The sequence below is a fragment of the Rhincodon typus genome, chromosome 1 (assembly GCF_021869965.1).
Source record: "Rhincodon typus isolate 14 chromosome 1, sRhiTyp1.1, whole genome shotgun sequence".
Lineage (NCBI taxonomy): Eukaryota > Metazoa > Chordata > Chondrichthyes > Orectolobiformes > Rhincodontidae > Rhincodon > Rhincodon typus.
Genome location: NC_063332.1, coordinates 74,713,627 through 74,735,609, shown reverse-complemented (window position 1 = coordinate 74,735,609; position 21,983 = coordinate 74,713,627). Strand labels below are relative to the sequence as shown.

At 41.4% G+C, this 21,983-nt stretch overlaps 1 protein-coding gene across 1 annotated transcript in view; it reads right to left on the bottom strand.

Annotated features, from left to right (window-relative positions):
* The window catches only part of lonrf1l (LON peptidase N-terminal domain and ring finger 1, like), a 47,206-nt gene extending 32,565 nt beyond the window's left edge, over positions 1 to 14,641 (bottom strand). Inside the window, exons 1-3 of the mRNA XM_048595634.1 lie at positions 14,141 to 14,641; positions 10,451 to 10,569; positions 8,174 to 8,296 (exon numbers count right to left, since the gene is read on the bottom strand). Coding sequence (XP_048451591.1) covers positions 8,174 to 8,296; positions 10,451 to 10,569; positions 14,141 to 14,639 — 741 coding nt within the window. The 5' untranslated portion in view covers positions 14,640 to 14,641. The remainder of the gene's footprint in view (positions 1 to 8,173; positions 8,297 to 10,450; positions 10,570 to 14,140) is intronic.
* Between the last annotated feature and the right edge of the window lie 7,342 nt (positions 14,642 to 21,983).

Here is a 21,983-nt window from a genome sequence, read left to right as displayed (position 1 = left end):
TGTGTTTATTGATGGCCTTCTTGGTGGAGAATCAGGCCTCTAGGAATTCCCGTGCTTGTATGTTTGGCCTGTCCTAGGAGCCTGGTGTTGTCCCAATCGAACTGGTGGTTCTCCTTCTCCATTCACACGGATATGAGTGAGTATTGGTCGTGCCTTTTTGTTGCTAGTTGGTGTTCATGTACTCTTGTGGCCAATTTTCTTCCTGCCTGTCCAATGTAATGTTTGTCGCAGTCCTTGCATGGAATTTTGTATATTATGTTGGTTCTGTCCATATTGGATAAGGGGTCTGTGGTTTGAGTTAGCAATTGGCATAGGGTTGACGTGGGTCTGTGCGCTAAACTGATGTCCAATGGTCATAGGAGTTTTATGGTCAGTTCAACTGTATTCTTGATGTATGGTAGCGAGATGCATGTGTAGTATCTTCCTGTAGTTGTTAGTATTTTCCTGTTGCTGTTTGTGTGATAGGCATCGTCGGATCCAGTTGTTCGGGTATCCATTGACCTTAAATACTTGGTGGAGGTACTCTTCTTATTTTTGGCGTAGTTCCGGGTTGCTACAGTGTGTTGTTGCTCATTTAAATAGTGTTTTCATGCAACTTTATTTGTGGGTGTTAGGGTAGTTACTGTTGAAATTCATTACTTGATCAGTGTGTGTGGCTGCATCACTATGGACAGAACCAATGTAAAATTATAAAATATAAAATATACAAAATTCCATGCAAGGACTGTGACTCTGGCTAGTACAGCTAAGTGTCTGGACTCAGGATGTAGATCAGAGAGATTCAACGATGGTAATGCTGTTGAATAGCAATGAGACGAAACATCTGAAGTGTAGTTGCAGCCATGCTATTTATAGTAATAGCATATATGCCAAATTTTAATGGGCACGGCCAACTTCTATTGCCTGGTACTTGTGCAGTGCAATTGTTACTTGTCAGCCCAAGCTGAACAGTGTCTGGGTCTTGCTGCATACAGACATGGACCACTTCAGTATTTGAGGAGTTGTAAGTGAATGTTGTGCAATAATTGCAGCCCCATACATTCATCATTCCAGCACTATTGCTGCAACACAATTACAAATAATGCATAATTTTTGGTATGTAAGTCAATTGTCCTACACAAATGATGGCAATTAGTGTTGAGAGAATTGCTTCAGGAAATGGCTCACTAAGAGACAAAATAGCTTCGTGCAGATTCAGCTGGAATGATGAATGTATGGGGCTGCAATTATTCCATAACATTCACTTATAACTCAAGTACTGAAGTGGTCCATGTCTGTATGCAACATGACCCAGACACTGTTTAAGCTTGGGCTGGAAAGTAACAATTGCACTGCACAAGTACCAGGCAACAGAATTTGGCCATAAGAGAATTTAATCATCTCCCCACTAAAAGTCAGCATATTTACCATTACTACAAATAGCGTGGCTACAACTATGCTTCAGATGTTTCATCTCATTGCCATTCAACATTATTTGAAGTACTTCATGTCATTTCAAATTCTCAAGGAATAACTAAATTCTGTATAATTCTTAAAAATTTTTTTATAGAGCCTAATCTTTGCTATGATGAGCCATTAATATCTTACACAATTTCTGCATAGCAGTGTGGAATTCAAAGTGAGCAATGTTCTCCAAGTGCCAGACAGAGTTTGGCCACAATGTCTCAAAACATATGTATGAATTATGTCAACTAGGTCAACTGCTAATATCCTATTAGATCTAAGTGCCATCTTATATTAAAAAAAACAAGCTATTTTCAATGTTAATCATAAGTTTCAGATATGTAGGGACTTCAAGTTAAATTACCATCCAATTAGATTTTCTAAACCAACGTACTTTATTTGAAAGATGAAGTGAAATGTTACAGATTGATTGAATTTGAAAGTGTTAAGTCTTTGCAGGTTACTTAGCTGTTGTAATAATGAAAAAAATCTGGTAATAATCAGCAGGTTAAGCAGCAACTTCTGAGAGACACCTTTCAGGATGCCGACCAGTTCTGATGTAAAGACACTGACCTGAAACAATGGCCTAAATCTTCCAGGGGTTAGAAATCATGATCAAATTGCCATTCCACTTGTACTTTTGCACTAGAATTTACTTCCCATTTTTGGCTGAGACTTCCAATCCCCACTTCTTCAGAAATACTGAAAGCACCTGAATTTTTAAAAAAATTTCTTGAAGTTCACCCCAACTTCACCACTGACCGTGTTAACAATCCATCACCTCCTTTCTCATCCAACCCTGTGCCCCCCCCTCAATGAAACTGCTCAACCACCATTGCCTCTAAATCTAGAATTTAAACAGCTAGCATAATTGCTACCAATTGATTGTTGTAAAAATGCACTTAGTTCACTAATGTGCTTTAGGGAAGGAAATCTGCCATCCCTTATCTAGTCTGGCCAACATGCAACTCCAGACCCTGGGCAATGCAGTTGACTCTCAACTGGAGATGGGCAATCAAAACTGGCCTGGCTGGCGATGCCAATATCATATGAACCAAAAACAAAACAGAGCGAGTATACACTCACCGCATGGTTTCAGCCAATCACAAAACAATCCAGGGAGGGTAAAACTGGAAATCAGAAGTATAAAATCTCCTATACAAATACTACAGATGCATTCCCATGGGGACTTCCTGAGGGTTCCAAAGCACATCAGCAATCTAAATTGATGTGAAAGTGGACAAGATCAGAAGCAACATGACACCAGGTTATAATCCTTATAATTATTTGAAATCCTAAGCTTTTGGAGCACTGCCCCTTCATCAGGTCAAGTGAAGAAAAGCATACAGGCACAGAATTTTTAGGTAGACAGAGGAAAAGAAAGAATGAGCAGACTGTCGAATAATAAGTCTCTACAGGTGATCAAAAGTGTCAGACAGTGTGAGTAAAGTGTCAGCACCTGAATAGTAAATGAACGGGATGATCTACAATCCAATTAATTGAGGCAGAGAGGTAGTTACAAAATATTAAAAATAAGGTGGTGCTGGAGACAAACCAAATGGCTGGAATAACATGATAGATATAAGAGTCGCATGCCGAGGGTCTAAGTACTCAACACCAACAACCGCCAATTTCCAAAAGCCATCCTACAACTCATCCTCTTCATCCTCAACCACAATGTCTTCACCTTTGACAACCAGTTCTTCATCCAGACACACTGAACAGCCGTGGGGACCAAATATGCATCCCAACATGACAACATTTCCATGCTCAAGTTCGAGCAAAACTTCTTTGCTGCACAGGACCTCCAAACAATACTATACACCAAATACATCCACGGTATTTTCCTCCTCTGGACTCATGGCAAGGAATCACTGAAATGATTAGACAACGACATCAACAAGTTTCATTCCACCATCAGACTTACCATGGACTACTCTTCAGAATCAGTTTCATTCTTGGACACATGCATCTCTGGCAAGGATGTATACCTCACTGCCTCACTCTATCGCAAGCCCACAGATAACCTCATGATGCTGCACTTATCTCGCTTCCACCCTAAATGTGATAAAAAAGCCATCACTATGGATAAGCCCTATGTATATAGAGGATCTGCTCAGACAAGGAGGAACGCAACGGACACCTGAAGACGCCCTCCTAAGAATGGGATACAATGCTCAACTCATCGATTGCCAGTTCCAACGGTGCCATAGCAAAGAGCCGCAATGACCTCCTCAGAAGACAGACACAGGACACAATTGATAGAGTACTCTTCGTCGTCCAGTACTTCCCTGGAGCAAAGAAACTACACCATGTTCTTCACAGCCTTCAACATGTCATTGATGACAACAAACATCTTGCCAAGATCATCCACTTCTCAGCTTCAAACATTCAACAAACCTTAAACAGACATCTTTCGTAGCAAACTATCCAGCCCTCTGGACAACATCGACCACAACACTGCCACAGCAACCTCTGCAAGACATGTCAGATCATGAACATGGACACGTGGGAGCACCACATGCACAAAGATACTCATGTCACTTGGCCAATGTTGTCTACCTCATATGCTGCAGGCAAGGATGCCCAGAGGCATGGTACATTGGCGAGACCATGCAGATGCTATGGCAACAAATGAATGGACGCCACACAACAATCGCTGACAGGAATGTTCCCTCCCAGTCGGGGAACACTTCAGCAGCCAAGCAAATTCAGCCTCTGATCTTTGGGTAAGCATCCTCCAAGGCGGTCTTTGAGATACAACAACGCAGAATCACCGAACATAAACCGATAGCCAACTTCCGTACCCACGAACACTGCCTCAATCATGATCTTGGGTTCATGTCATGCTAGATGTAACCACACTATACTGTCCTGTATTTGTAGAATCTTCCTTACTGTCCTGTTTTAACACCACCATTTTGATAACTTGTTACGATCTCTCTACCTTAATTAGTTTGTACAGTTTTGGATTACATGTTACTTTGGTTGGACCCTTGGTATAGATTCTTATACCTATCATGTTATTCCAGTTAATAGTGTGGAGCTGGAGGAACACAGCAGGCCAGGCAGCATCAGAGGAGCAACAAAGCTGTCGTTTCGGGTTGGGACCCATCTTCAGAAAGAAAGATCCCTACCCAAAACGTCAGCTTTCCGGCTCCTCGGATGCTGCCTGGCCTGTGTTCCTCCAGCTCCACACTGTGTTATCTCAGACTCCAGCATCGGCAGTTCTTACTATCTCTGATGTTATTCCAGCTGTTTGGTTTGTTTCCAATACCACCTTGTTTTTAATATTTTTGTAACTGTCTCTCTGCCTCAATTAATTGGATTATAGATCATCCCCTTCACTTACTATTCAGCTGTTGACACTTTACTCACACTGTCTAATACTTTTGTTCACCTGAAGAGACGTATTATTCAACACTCCACTCACACTATTTGTATGATCATTTGATCTCTCCATCCATTGATCTCTCTCCCTATAAATTCTGTGCCTGCATGCTTTTCTTCACTTCACCTGATGAAAGGGCAGCGCCCCAAAAGCTTGTGATTTCAAATAAACCTGTTGGACTATAATCTGGTGTCATGTGAATTCTAATCAAAATTGAGGTGGGGGTTCTCTGCATATTGGAATACTTGGGCAACTAACTCTGTTTCCCTCTCCTCAGATGTTGCCTGATCTAGAATTACTTGTGGCATACTCTTTATTTCAGGTTTCTAGCAGCCACCACATATAGTTGTAGTACTTAATGTATTACCCAACTCGAAGGTTCTTATCCAGAGGTAGTCGCATTAGCAAGATTTAGCTGTTAACCACAAACTGAAATGCAATTTCTGCCTCAAAACAATGCCATACATATTAAAATTATTTCACTAAAATAAGTAATGTCCAATGAATAACATATCATGTGACATCAAGAAGCAGCTGTAGGCACTGGATACACCAGAGGCCCTGACAATATTCTGAAAATAGTACTGAAGGCTTGTACTCCAGAATTAACTATGCCCCAAACCAAGCTGTTCCAGTACAGCTGCAACACTGACATGGGAATAATGATGGTGTAATGGTCGTCACCGAGCAAGCATTCCAGAGCCATAGGCTAATGCTCTGGCTCAAATTCCACAAGGGCAGCAGATGGAATTTAAATTCAATTAATAAATCTGGAACTAGATGTGATCATGAAACCATTTTTTTTTAAAAAACGATAATCAATTGGTTCACTAATGTCTTTTAGGGCTCCTTGATGCTACACTTAATCAAATGTTGACTTAACATCAAGGACAATCACTCTCACCTCAACTTGAGTTCAGTTCTTTTAACCATGTTTGGACCAAGTTTGTTTTCAGGTCACAAGTCCTCACAGAGCCCAAACTGAGTATCAGTGATCAGATTATAGCTGAACAGGTGTTGCTGGATAGCATGGTCAATGATTCTTCCATCAGGACAGAAAATCTGCTATTGTCACCTAGTCTGGCCTACATGTGACTTCACATCCACAAATGTTGGTCAACTCTCAACTACTCTCTGAAATGAGTTAGCAAGCCATCAGTTTAGGGTCAATTAAGGATGGGCAATAAATACAGCTATTGCCAGTGATGCCCCCATCCCATAAAAGAATAAAGAAAACCTATCCAGCAATATGGAAAATTACCCAGGTATGTAATAAGCAGGATAAATCTAAGCCTGTCAATTATTGTCTTAATCTACACAAAGTGATGGAAGTCATACCAAGCAGAACAGAAAATTATAATTGCTGGAGATCACTCATGGCAGTGCTGAGACATCACTGCAAGAGTTCCTCAGGACATTGTCCTAGATCCAACCTCTTCAACTGCTTCATTAACGGCCTTCCTTTCACCATAAAGATCAGAAATGGGATGATCGCTGATGCTTGCACAATGTTCAGCAGATTTCACAACTCCTCTGGTATAGAAGCAATCCTTATTCATATTCAGCAAGGCCTGGACGATATCCAGGCTTGGTTTTGATAAGTGAGAAATAAAAGTGCCACACACAAGTCAGACAATGACAATCTCCAACAAGAGAGAATATAATCTTTTCTCCATGGTGTTCAATGGCATCATCACTGCTGAATCCACCACCATTAACATGTTAGGGGTTATCGTTGACCAGAGACTAAACTGGACTAGCTGTGTAGATAATGACTACATTATCAGGTCAGAAATTAGGAACCCTTGGAGAAAGGCAACTGATCCATGGTAGCACCATCACCTGAAAGTTTCCTTTGAAGCCACATACCATCCTGGTTTCAAACTGTACAGCTGTCCTTTCATGTCACTGGACAAAAACCTGGAACTCACCAACGTCAGTACTGTTAAATCTACCACACTCCCAGGGAATGAAGACGCTCAAAAAGGTATCTCATTAACAGCATGAAGGGAACTGGGAACTGGCAATAACTATTAGCCTAGCTACTGATGCCCACATCCTGTGAACAAATGTATTTTAAAACGTAGCTCAAGAACAAATCTGAGGTATTAAGTGTTCCTCCAAATACAAACATATGGAGTTCAGATTAAAATAAAATCACCTGCACAGACTATAATGAAATAAACTGAATATTCAGATCATATTTACTACAACGCAAACACCACTTGTATTAGACATTTGGTCGGATAAAACTTCGCTATTACCAAAAATGCCAGTGAAAAGCTTTTCATCTTGCACTCAGGTCTATTAGCAAAAATACCAATTTAAAGAAAGAACAAACATGAAAGCTGTAGGAGAAAAAAGTGCTGATTGGTTGACAAGTGGATTCTGATTGGTAGTAGTGATGTCTGGTTTAAAACTTAAATAAAGCTTTGCAGTTAACTATCAGAGTCATACAGCATGGAAAGAAACCCTTCAGTCCAATTTGCCCATGCTGACCAAGTTTCCCAAACAAAACTAGTCCCATTTGTTTGCATTTGGCCACAGCCTTCTAAACTTTTCCCATTCATCACTAATCCGAATGTCTTTTAAATGTCGTAACTATACCTGCATCTGTCACTTCCTCTGGCAATTCATGCCACACACGAACCACCTGGTGTGTGAAAAAATTGCCCCTCGGGTCCCTTTTAAATCTTTCTCCTCTCATCTTAAAATTAGGCCCTCTAGTTTTGAGCTCTCCTTTGCTAATCACCTTATCTATGCCCCTTATGATTTTATAAATCTCTATAAGGTCACCCCTCAGCCTCTTACGCTCCAGTGGAAAAATATCTCAACATATCCAGCCTCCCCTTACAATTCAAACTCTCCAGTCCTGGTTACGACCTTGTAAGTCTTTATGGCACCTTCTCCAATTTAATATCCTTTCTATAGCAGGGCAACCAGAACTGTACACTGTACTCCAAAAGCAGTCTCACCAACATCCTGTACAATCACAACGTAACCTCACAACTCCAACATTAAATGTTCTGAGTAATGATTAACTGGTGCATTTTCCAAGGCAATAATCTTGATTTTCTCAAATTGGAATTTGCACGAACTGCCTTGATAAGTACAAGATGAAAAACTGCAATGAAACATGTATTTTGTCAGCATTACTTCACTTACGTTGCAGAAGAATATCTATACTGTAATGTCCAGCCAACTGGAAAAATCTGATAAAGGGTCTAGGCCCGAAACATCAGCCTTCCTGCTCCTATGATGCTGCTTGGCCTGCTGTGTTCATCCAGCTCTACACCTTGTTATCTTGGAAAAATCCTTATAGTTTTGTAAAAACATTACCTTTTCCACTTCTACTTTTGCTGGAGTAGAATCTTCATCCAAGGCCAAACACTGAGGAAATGACTGTACAGTTTCATCGATCAGCCCCATGGTAGACAGGACTCTAGCTTTTCCAAAGTATCCCTGAAGAAGTTAAATAATTTTTAAATACAGTTTTATGTATAGAGTTCAAAATGTACACTGTACTTCTCGTAAACTGTGACATATTCAATAACAACCCTCGTTTTGAATTTCAAATCTATCCTTTGACATAACTGGAAAGAAAAGTGTACAAAGGTCAAGGCCAAAAGTTATTGCTAGCCAGTTATTGAAACACAGAATTCTACATCTTGAGTTTGAATCATTATCACATTTTGATCGCTCTGTCATAACATTCTCAGGCTACTTAAATCATGTATTATCCAAATAAACAACAACTTCTTTTGCACAGAAAGTGTGATCAACTGAACTGTGAAACCCTGATGAGGAATTTAAGATTGTAAAACAACTCATAGTTAGACTTGTAGCAACCACCCTTGGAACTACAAAAACCAGAGGAATCATGCATTTAACTGTGCATTGCTCAAAAAGAAAAAGACCAATATAACAAACAGGTGTTACTTCATCAATGATGGAATAAAAAAAAGTCCTTAGGTAACGATGAAGATGGACAATGCAGTGTTAAAAGCAATACAACACACATTTACAAGAGAACCTGAGCAAACAGTTTAATGATAGTTGCCTAAATTAGAATTTCAATATAAGCATGTAATGCTGAAATAGAAACAGGATAATCTGAAATATTCTGAGATAACAAGGTGTAGAGCTAGATGAACACAGCAGGAATGCCCAGCTTGTCCCTGCCTCCCTAACCTGTCCTTCCTCCCACCTATCCCCTCCTCCCACCTCCTACCTACTAACCTCATCCCGCCCCCTTGACCTGTCCGTCCTCCCTGGACTGACCTATCTCCTCCCTACCTCCCCACCTACAGTCACCTTTACTGGCTCCATCCCCACCTCTTTGACCGGTCTGTCTCCTCTCCACTTATCTTCTCCTCTATCCATCTTCTATCCGCCTTCCTCTCTCTCCCTACTTATTTCAGATCCCCCTTCCCCTCCCCCATTTCTGAAAAGCGAAGCCTAATCTGAAATATTCAGCAGGTCTCACATATTCTGTGAAACTGAATGACTTCCCATCTGGCAAACAAATGTTTAGGGAAGGAAATTTGCCATCCTTACCTGGTCTGACTACTACTTTTTGACTTGCAACATGAAACATGGTACTTCAATCGTTCATGCTCTTTCCTCTTCATCACATACCCTTTGTTTTTCTTCCCATAGCCCTCTTTCCACTTGCTCAAGATCTACCACTTCTAACTTTTCCCAGTTCTGATAACAGATCATTGAACTGAAACAGCAACTTCGTTTCTCTCTTTTTAGTTGTTGTGAGACCTGCTCAGTATTTCCATCATTTTTTTTTTCTGACAGATTTTCAGCATCCATAATATTTCACTCTTGTATCAGCACAACCTTCACACAATCTTCTAAGGGGATTGAAATAGCTCTTTAAACAAGAAAATTTACACGAATTATTTCAGAGCTAAACTACATTGCTCTTAACCTTCTATGCACAGTGAAAACATTTCGTTCCCAGATTACTTGTGAAACAAGTCCAAAAGATTTGCTAAAGCTAGTAAACATATTTACATTGAACATGATGCTTTAAGTTTGTTTTGCAGTTTAAAACTGGGATCAGGCTAATATCAACTCAAAAGCTTAAATCTGAGCTTTACTAATGCCTATAAAGTAATTTTTGTAATTACATCGAAAAGACAGAATCATTTCCAATCTGGCACGCAAGACGAGCATAGGGGAAATAGAGAAATAATAAACTTGCGTTGCACTTAGCCTCAAGTCTCAGGAATATGCCAAATGGACTATATTGGAGTTGCTACTCTTTTGTATCAAAGCTCACATCAACACATCCACAGGACAACAAAAAATTTGACGATCTTCTTTCAATAGTAATATGGTCACAGAACAGGCAGACAACGGCTGACACAAAAGGACGCTCTGACAATGCAGTGCATCGATAATGAAGTATAGTATCCTGTTAAAATTTAGATTTTATGCAATGAAGATAAAAGGGTCAAATTACAGGATGCAATGATTATGGTAAAATTAAAGGAGAGATAGTAGGATAAATTAGGTTGGTCACCAACTTAATCAGGATTGGGTAAAATTGTTGTTTCTATTTAGGTATGCAATACATAATTATAAAATACGGAAAATAGCCACCTCTGGCCAAGCAGGCCTTCTTGAACACACTGCTTCCATATCTTCCCATGCTTCTTTGAACTGTTGAAGCCCAGCATACGATTCAGCCTTATAGCTTTGTAGGGCCACATCACTGGGTTCTAAAAAGTTAAGTCAAGTACAAATCAACAATCGACATTCTGTATCAAACTAGAAGTTTATTCACAGAACATCAGTTGTACAGTTCAGAAGAGGCCCTTTGAGTATGTACCGCCTGAATTAGTTTACAACCGACACTAGTCCCACTTTCTCCACATTAGGCCCATAGCTTCGAATGTTGACACTTGAGTGTTCATCAGAGTACTTTTTAAAAGACAGAGGTTTCCGACCTCAACTACCCTCTCAGTCAGTCCATTCCAGAATGCCACCACCCTCTGGGTGAAAATGCTTTTCCTTAAGTCCCCTCTAAACTTGCTGCCTTTCACTCTAAAGTTATGTCCCCCTTGATATTCACCCTTCGACTAATGGGAACAGATGCTTTTTATTCACTCTGTCCATGCTCTCTAAAATCTTATACACATCTTATCAGGTTCCCCCCTTAACCTTCTCTGCTGCAAAAAAAAAGCCTGAGTTTCTCCAGCCTCTCTTCATAGCTGGAGTGCTCCATTCCAGGCAACATCCTGGTGAAGCAGCAAATTACTGCAGATGCTGGAATCTGTATTGAAAGCTACAAATGCTGGAGAACACAGCCAGTCGGGCAGCATCCTGGTGAATCTCCTTTGCATCCGCTCCAGTGCAATCACATCTTTCCTACAGTGTAGTGACCAGAACTGTACCCACTATTCCACCTGTGGTCTAACTGATTTCCTATATAGCTCTGATGTGACGTCGCTATTCTTATAATCTATGCCTCAAATGAAAAAGGCTACCATCCTGCAGGCCTTCCCAATTGCCCTATTAAACTGTTCTGTCACCATCAGGAATCTGTGAACAAGTACCCCAAGATCCCGCTGAGCTTCTTCACGTCCTGCCATTCACTGAGTACTGCCTCGCCAACGACAACCTTTTTTGCAAGTTTTTAAGAAGAAAAAAACGATTCTGAGATTGCACAGTCCCGAAGGAATAGCTACCTCCCTAGTGCTACGGTCCAGATTTTGCAGAGTAGCTGCAAGACATTCTTCTAGGGGAAGGTGTTCAGCCAGAGGATATGGTCCTGGTGGTACCAATTACTGAATTTTGTGGAGGGCAGGCCTAAACCAGTTGATGAGGTCCTGAAAGGAAATTTTAGGCAGCTAGGAAGGAAATTAAAAAGCAGTTCAGCCTTAGAATCAGAATCTTTACAGTGAAGAAAAAGGTCCTTTGGCTCATTGTGTCCACAATGATCAAACATTCATCTATTCTAATCTTGTTTTCCAGCATCCTTCAACTTCCCAGTAACCTTGCGATTATTCCCAGTTGCATGCGTTAGCAAGCATGGGAACAGAAGAATAGATTGATTCAAAATGCGGGCATCAGACATTCGAGGCATCAGGACCAGTTCTGGGGAAAGGGAGACCTCAATAAGATGGTGGATCTGCATCAAAATGGGGCCAAGACTAATATCCTTGCAAGGAAAATTGCTGTCGCAGTTGGGCAGGGTTTAGACTAGACTGGCAGAAGAATAGGAACCAGTGTGGGAAATCAGATTGGAGGAAACAAAACTGCAATGGAAATAGAGGGGTAATACACAAAATTACAAAATAAAAGTAGTAAAAGCAAACATCAAATAGCATCAGACTGCAAAATAATGTTAAAAAGGCAGAATTAAAGGTACCCTATCAATGTACACATCATTCAAAAAAGGTTGTTGTTTTAAAGACATGAATTCAAGTTAACAGGTATAAATTTATTAATTATTACAAAGGTGTAACTAAAGGGTGACCAAGATTGGGAATTGAATTTATTCATCATTTCAGAGGCATAAGTGAAAAGAAAGAGGAGGTGGGATAGTGCTCTTAATAAGGAATGTGATCAGTATATTAGTTAGGAAGGGCCCTAGATTGAAGGATCAAGATGTAGAAGAGAGGTGAGGAGCAGAAATGGACAGCAAATATTGACGCAAGTTTTTTTAAATAGGCCACCAAATAGTACAAGTAGTAATGTTGGGCACAGTAGAAATCAGGAAATTAGAAATGTATTTAATGAGAGCAATACAATAATATTGGTTGAATTCAATTATGTATAGACTGGGTAAACCTAATCTGCAATAATAATGCAGAGCATGCAATCTTCTAGCAGTATGATGAAGAACCAACTAGGAGTTGGGATATTTTAAGATTTAGTATTGTGATGAGTGTAACACATTCTTGATAGGCACTATACACGCTATAGGAAAGTTCAATCAACTGTGACTAACAAAAGTTAAAGATACCATTAGATTAAAGACTATAAAAATTCCAGAAAAGGCAGCAAACTTGGGGATTGGAAGCAATTTTGAACATAGCAAAGCATGACCAAGAAACTGATACCCATTGAGTTTAGAACCAGGCAACAACTTCATGATGGAGGGAGGGTTAGGCCACTGAAGGCGGAGGGGAAGAGGAATTTCATCATCAGACTGTCAATGTTTGAAATTCTCTACCCCAGAGAACTAGATAACACTTCAGTTTCTATGATGACATCATGAGATATGGAAATAGCACAGAATCTTCTAAAGCCTTGTCCTCCAACAACTGGAAAGATAAAGAAAGCTGCTTCATAGGAACACAAGCACCTGCAATTTCACTCCAGGTCACTCTTCATTGCCACTGGGTCAAAGCCATGGTGCTTCCCTCCCAGCAGCATTGTGAGTAGTTCAAGAAGCTAGTTCACTACCACCTGTTCAAGGACAATGATGTGCAATAAATGATAGGCAATAAGGGGCACTGTCTCAGTCATGTCTTTTTCTACATCTCATAAAGGAAAAAAAAAACATGCTCTGACAAATTCTGGGAAGATGACATTTTCAATTTTGAAAACTGAAATTACTTTGTACAGTTTTAATTACCATTGACTTCTCTTACAAGCTTGTGATTTGGTCTGGCAATTCCTTTTTCTCAACAGTCATCTCTCCACATTTTTAACTGCCTGGTTGAACGCTTGTTTTCATTAATGTCTGAGAATGCAAGTAGAGTATGATCCAGTCTAAATCAAAACTCAAACCGATTAAAAACTGGAAGCAGTCATGTCTCACAATAAATAGAAGCAACTCTTACTGCCCACTGAATTTTGAATACGTATATGTTTTGATCACGGTTACCACATTTTACACATCATCCCCGACAAACTCCACTTTAACCTATTTGATTGCACGAATATTTCATAATACAGAGTGAGAAGCTGCAAGAAACGTCCTGGCAAATAAACGGGACTCAACGCAACAAAGTGTCACAGTCACTTTTGAGTAACCAACTGGAAGTAGTGTTTACATAACAAGAACACCGCCCTCTTGGGAGGGAAAGGCTGCATGCCCATGAATAACAGAAGTTGTCATTGCTTCATCCTTACGGTCCGAGAGCAGAAATTAAAGTGCAAAAACCGTAAAAGGAACAAGACGCCAATCAGTCTCCTGGAGGAGTTGAATTCTTGGCGGGGGCAGTCTCCATTTATAAAACACACGGTTCCGTGTTACACAACAGGAACAGTCAGTCACAGGGAGAGGGACGGAGTGAACCTTAAACAGATCTCTAAGCACACCAAGTGTCCCGCACTCACTCAGTTCCAGTTGCTCCAGCAGGGTCAATGCCTCTGAGAAGCGACACTGGGCCAGCAGCTCCTCCAGTTTGATTTTATCCCGGGCCCGGCTGACCTCCGCCGGGAACCACTTAGCAATCAAGTGGCTCAGAATGACGTTCGGTCGCAGAGACTGACCGCTGGCCGCCTCCTCGCCACAAGCCGGGCAGCGAGGTCTCCTCCACAGGCAGCGCCGGCACCAGGTGTGCCCACAGGGCAGGGTGACGGGCTCGGCCAGCAACTCCCCACAACCGCCGCCACACTCCAGGAGGCCTTCGCCACCCCACTCCCCAGCGGGGACACCAGTTCCGTTTGGGCCGCCAGCTCTTCTTTTGAAGCGGTGCAGGAGACAGTGCACCAGGCCGCCCAGCTGGTCAGGCCGCAGTGACCCTTGGCCCCCAGCCGTGGGCCCGGGCTTCTCCCCGGGATGGACAATGCCGGTGGGTCCGGGAACAAGAGCTCCACTCGGAACCGCTGACATCGCTCGAGTGAGGGGCGCATGCGTTCTCCGCCCCGCCGGCGGCTGGCACGTGATCCAGAGCACAGCTGTCATTGGAGGAGACCGGGAGAGGGGCGGAGGCTGAACAAACAGTACAAAATAACTGCGGCAAAAGTTTCATAACATGGGAGAGGGCGGGGCAGGCGGACAGATTACAGTCTGACCGGGTGTGGCACAGACAGAATACAGACTGAGTGTAGAACAGAGTACAATGTGACTGAGTGTGGGACAGGCAGGCAGAGTACCGACTGACTAAGTGTGGGACATACAGGCAGAGTAGAGACTGCCTGAATATGAGACAGACAGGCTGACTGAATTCGTGTGGGATAGATGGTCAGGGTGCAGACTGACTGAGTTTGGGACAGACAAGGAAAGTACAAACTAACTGACTGAGTTACAAGCTGATTAACAGAATGACTGATTGACAGACTGACAATTTGACAGAGTGACTGATGGTGTGACAGGTTACCTCAGCCACCAGTCTCCAAATCACTCGAGTACTGCAAAGATCATGGGTGCTCACAACATTTCAGAAGTAGTACCTGTAGGGCTAAACAGCCCATGCCTGCTTACAAAATGGCAGACAGAAGTAAGCAGCCTGTTCACACAATGAAATACAATGGTACCTTTGAACAAAACTGCTAGAAGGTCAGTAAAGGAACACTGTATGCTCCCATCTGAGGCAGTTCTGATAAAAGGATGCCTTAGGACAGATAAATGACCAATTTTAGCCTTATTAATGAAAGGATGATTGTTCCAGTAAATGAATAACATGAGGTCCTAGATTAAGCCCCTAGGCAGCTGCAAAAGTAAACAGCTAAAGTTACTTCGTAGTAAATAGTTGTTTCTTTGAAACTACCTGCAATATTGAATAGACTCTAGTTTAAATATCCTTAATCATAGAAGTAGTTTTCAATATATAACCAAAATGTGATATAAGCATTAGCGGAAAAGCATTTAAACCTAGATGTGAAAGTTAATTAGCCTCAGGAAACACCTAATCTTATGCCCTGAGCAAGATAGAATGTTCACAACCCATTAATTACAATGTGCTAAGAGTAGAAGTAGCTGCACAACTTTACTTTTTACAACTAAGTTTATAATAGAAATTAACCTTATAGCAATTAGTCAAAACTAATTATCTTTTGTATTTTTACATATACAATTAGGACAGTGGGAAATATTAGAAGAATGGCTGAATTTGATAAAATAAAGTGCATGTGGTACAATGAATAATAGAATTCACACTGTCCTTAGAGATAAGAAGCCTGAGACAGATCTGAAGGAGTGTGGCCGGTAAACGAGAGCAAATCCAACACAGCCAATTGCCACTCCATCAGTCTACTCTCAATTGTCAGTAAACTCATTGGAGATGTCATCAACAGTGCTATCAAGCAGTACCTGCTCAGCAATACCCTGTTCAGTGACACCCAATTTGGGTTCTGCCAGGGCCACTCAGCTCCTGACCTCATTACAGCCTTAGTTCAAACATGGACGAAAGAGCAGAATTCCAGAGGGTGAAGTTAGAGTGACAGCCCTTGACATCAAGGCTGCATTCAACTAAGTGTGGTATCAAGGAGTCTTAGCAAGACTGGAGTCAATGGGAATCGAAGCCAAACTCTCTACTGGTTGGAGTCCTACATGGCACTAGACAAGATGGCTGTAGTCGTTGGAAGTCAGTCATCTCAACTCAAGGACATCTCTGAGGAATTTCTCATGGTAGTGTTCGAGGCCTAACAGTCTTCACCTGCTTAATTAATGAACTATCTTATAAAGTCAGAAGTGGGGATGTTTGTTGTTGATTGCACAATGTTCTGCACCATTTGCAACTCCTCAGATACTGAAGCAGTCCATGTTCAAATGTAATAAGATCTGGCTAATATCCAGCTTGGGCCAACAAGTTTTCAAATTAATACTCACTTGAAAAGGCATAGGTTAATTAGGGTTATTAGTATGGCTTTGTCAGAGGAAAGTCATGCCTAACAAATTTGTTAGAATTTTTTGAAAATGTGATCAAGTGTGTCAATGAGAAAAGTTCAGTTGATGTAGTTTATATGGATTTTAGCAAAGCTTTTGACAAGGTCCCACAAGGGAGATTGATTGAGAAGGTTAAAGAACATGGATTTGAGGGAAACTTGGTTACATGGATCAGAAACTGGCTTAGTAATAGGACACAAAGTGTAGTGGTATAAGGTTGTTCGAGCAACCAGCAGTGTACCACAAGGATCAGTAATGGGACCCTTATTGTTTGTTATATACATAAATGATATAGATGAAAATGTGGGGGAAATTTTAAGCAAATACGCTGACAACATCAAGATTGATAGCGTGATTAATAATGAAGAAAATGGTTGTAAGTTACAGGAAGATGTTGATGGGTTGGTCAGATGGGCACACAGTGGCAGATGATATTTAACCTAATAAGTGTGAGGTGATGCATGTTAGAAGAAGAAACAAGGTAAATTAGTATTTAATGAATGGCAGGACACAGGATAACTTAAAGGAACAGAGAGAGCTTGGGTTAATTATTCACAGATCCCTGAAGTTGGTAGAGCATGTGAATAGGACATTTAAGAACATATATGGGATACTTGCATTCATCAGTCGTGGCTAAGAGTATAAGTGCAAGTAGGTAATGTTGGAGTTGTACAGACCATTGGTTAGGCCACAGCTGGAGTACTGTGTATAGTTCTGGTCACCTTGCTACAGGAAGTATGTGATAGTAGTAGAGGGGGTACAGATGTTGCCTGGGATGGAGAAATTGAACTATGAGGAGAGACTAGAAGGCTTGGATTGTGTTCTTTAGAGCAGAGAAGACTGAGGGGGTACATAATTGTGGTATATAAGATTATGAGGAGTATGGACAGGGTGAATGGAGAGCAGCTGTTTCCCTTAGCTGAGTGATCAGTCATGAGTAGATATAGTTTTAGGGTAAGGGGCAGGAGATTCATGGGATTTGGGAAAAAACTTTTTCATTCAGCAGGTAGTGGGAATCTGGAATGCGCTGCCTGGAAGATAGAGGAGGCTGGAAACATTTTAAAAATATTTCGATGAGTACTTCAAATATCATAACATTCAAGGATATAGGACAAGTACAGGAAATTGGGATTGGAGCACTTTTAGCTGTAGTTATGTCAATGCAGACTCGATGAGCCAAAGGGCATTTTCTGCGTCGTATGAATCAATGAATCTAAGTTGCAAGTAGCCTTTGCAACATACAATTTAACCACCACTCTTTAACATTCAATAGTATTGCCATCATTGAATCCCTCACTATTAACACTGTGGGGGTTACCGTTGACCAGAAACTAAACTGGAATTGCCAGATATTGACACTGAATGTATCTGAATAGAACAAAGGAACAGATCAACATGTGATAGTACAGTAGCTATAGCCAGCCAGAGGATTCAGTTCAGCTGCTGGAGGATCATGCTGCATAAAACTTCTGCTGCAGCAGATTAGGATACAAACTTTGATGAGATAATCCTCAGTAGAACATTGATGGGTATGGGTTAAAATAAATAGGTGATACATTAGGAAATCTGACAGAAAGCTTACAATCACTATCGAGGAGGATTCCATTATCAACCTAGAACAGAGTTTTGCACTCAACCTAAATCCCATTTTACTCAGCATTGAAATCGTAGCCAATGCCGTTTGCACACTTGTGGATCATTGCTGATGTTGTATACTTCATCACATCGCAGCGGTTAACTGATGATAAACACGACTACAAGAACAGGTCAGAGGCTAGGAATAGCAGGTATCTCATGATCCTGACTCCCCAGAGTCTGTCCATCAGGGTAGTGAAGAAGGCATTTGGTTCACTTGCCTTCAATGCTCAGTGCATTGCATATAGGAGTTGTGATGTCCTGTTGTGGCTGTGCAGGACATTGGTTAGGCCACTTTTGGGATACCGCATTCAGTTCTGGTCTCCCTGCTATAGGAAAGATGTTGTTAAACTTGAAAGGGTGCAGAAAATATTTACAAGGACGTTGTCAGGGTTGGAGGGTTTGAGTTACAGGGAGAGGCTGAATATGATGGGGCTACTTTCCCTCGAGTATTGGAGGCTGAGGGGTAATTTTAAAGAAGTTTATAACGTCATGAGGGGCATGAATAGAATGAATAACCAACACCTTTTTCCCAGGGTATGGGAGTCCAAACCTAGAGGACATACATTTCAGATGAGAGGAGAATGGTTTAAAAGGGACATAAGGGACAACTTTTTCACCCAGAGGGTGGTGTATGTATGGAATGATCTGCCAGACAAAGTGATGGAGGCTGGTATAATTACAACATTTAAAAGGCATCTGGATGTTATATGAATGGGAAGGGTTTAGTGAGAAATGGGCCAAATGCTGCCAAATGGGACTAGAATAATTTAGGATGTCTGGTCAGCATGGATGAGTTGGACCAAAGGGTCTATTTCCATGCTGTACAACTCTGTGACTCTATCTGCAAGGCACAAGTCAAGAATATTCCCCACTTGCCTGGATGAGTGCAACTGCACCAACATTCAAAGAGCTTTTTATTTAGATTTAATTTATTTATTATTACTGAAATACAGTGAAAAGTATTGTTTTGCTTGCTCATCAGGTAAATTTTACATCAGGGTAACAGAACAGAATGCAGAATATACTGTTTCAGCTACAGAGAAGGTGCAGAGAAAGATCAACTTATAATATATGAGAAGTCTGTTCAAAAGTTTGATAACAGTGGGGAAGAAACTGTTCTTTAATCTGCTGGTATGTGTTTTCAAACTTTTGTATCTGACACCATCCAGGGCAAAGCAGCCTACTTTATTGACACCACATCTACAAACATCCACTCAATCCACCACCAGGCCTCAGCAGCAGCAACAAAAACAAAGTTGCTGGAAAACTTCAGCAGGTCTAGCAGCATCTGTGAAGGAAAAAACAGAGTTAACGTTTCGGATCCAGTGACCCTTCCTCAGAACTGATGGTGGCTGGAAAAATGGCAGCAAGGTGTACTATCTACAAGAAACCACCTACAAGTTTCCCTCAAAGCCACTCATCATCCTGACCTGGAAATATATCACTGAAGCAATTCACCAAGCCACCTTTGACACCAACTCCAAATCAACAACCATTTCCATATAGAAGGACAATAGCATTGATTGATTTATTTATCGTCAAGTGTACCGAAATGCAGTGAAAAGCTTTGCTTACGAGCAGTACAGGAAGATCATAGTAAGCAAAACAGCAGCTACAGTATCATAGGGTGTTTGACAAGTTACTGCAAGTTGTGCGAAGATAAGAACCCATGATGTTGGACCATAAGACCACAGACATAGGAGCAGAATTAGGCCATTTAGCCCAAAAAGTCTGCTCCACCATTCAATCATGACTGAACCCATTCTCCTGCCTTCTCCCCGTAACCCTTGATCCCCTTACCAATCAAGAATCTATCTAACTCTGTCTTACATACACTCAATGACTTGGCCTCCACAGCCCTCCATGGGTCTTTTGTCCTTTGTGCTTTCTCATAGCTACCCACACAGATTATACACCTTCTGACTCCATATAACTTAGAACATAGAACAGTACAGCACAGTACAGGCCCTTCAGCCCACGATGTTGTGCCGAACTTTTACCCTAAACCTAAGGTCTATCTAATCTCCACCGCTACCTTATACTATCATCCGTATGCCTATCTAATAGCCGCTTAAATGCCCCTAATGAGGCCGACTCCACTACCCTCTCTGGCAATACATTCCACACCCCTACCACTCTCTGAATAAAGAACCTACCTCTGACATCTCCCCGATATCTACCTCCTTTGACTTTAAAACTATGTCCCCTTGTAAAAGCTACCTCCACCCTAGGAAAAAGTCTCTGGCTGTCTACTCTATCTATATCTCTGATCATTTTGTACACATCTATCAAGTCACCTCTCATCCTTCGTCGTTCTAAAGAGAAAAGCCCTAGCTCTCTCAACCTTTCCTCGTAAGACCTTCCCTCCATTCCAGGCAACATCCTAATAAATCTTCTCTGCACCTTTTCTAACGCTTCCACATCTTTCCTGTAATGAGGTGACCGCAACTGGACACAATACTCCAGCTGCAGCCAAACCAGGCTTTTGTATAGCTGGAGAACTTCAAGGCTCTTGAACTCAATCCCTCTTGTAATGAAAGCTAATATACCATACGCCTTCCTAACAATTCTATCCACCTGGGTGACAGCTCTCAGGGAACTGTGAACATGAACCCCAAGATCCCTCTGCTCCTCCACACTGCCAAGAATCTTTCTGTTAACCTTGTATTCTGCTTTCAAGTTTGTCCTTCCAAAATGAATCACCTCACACTTTTCAAGGTTAAACTCCATCTGCCACTTCTCAGCCCAGCTCTGCACTCTATCAATGTCCCTTTGTAACCTAGAACAACCCTCCGCACTGTCCACTGTGTGACCCACCTTCATATCGTCCGTGAACTTGCTAATCCACCCTTTCACTCCTAGTCCAAATCATTTACAAATATCACAAATAGAAGAGGACCCAGAACCGATCCTTGTGGTACACCACTCGTAACTTCTAGCTATTGATTTAATTTCATTTGTTACTAACAAAGCAACTCTGCCACCTCTACTCATCTGTCTGTCCTTTTGATATGTCCTTGAATATTTAGTTCCCAGTCCTGATCCACCTGCAGCCACATCTTTGTGATACCTGCAATATTTACCTGGCAATTTCAACCTGCGCTATGAGCTCATTTACTTTGTTTTATATTCTGCATGCATTTAAGAAAAACACCCTTAGTCCCTACGCTTCCTTCTCATGGCTGTTCCCTCATTCGCTGTGGCTGACGTTAGATTCCTGACTCTTTCCATACTCTCCATCCCGTTACTTCTTCTAGAAACTATAATATCCTTTGTTGAACCCTCCCCACTTTAACTTTCTCCACAATTTTTCTTGCAACTGAACCCCAATCACCCACTATTTAAAGTCCTATCCACAACCCTAGTCCTGTGCCAGCATCATTCAGATGAAGTCCATCCCATTGGAACAGCTCCCTCCTTCCCCAGCAGTGGTGCCAATGACCCATGAATTCAAACCCATTTCTCCCATAGCAAACTTTGAGCCATGCATTCATATCTTTAATCTTCTTTGCCTGTGCCAATTTGCTTGTGGTAGTAATCCAGAGATTATTACCTTTTTGGTTGAGTTTTCTAATCATTTTTTCTTTTTTCATTCACAGGTTGAGGGCATCACTAGCTAGGCAGCATTTATTGCCCATCCCCAGTTGCCCCAGAGGGCAGTTAAAAGTCAACCACATTGCTGTGGATCTGGAGTCACATGTAGGCCAGACC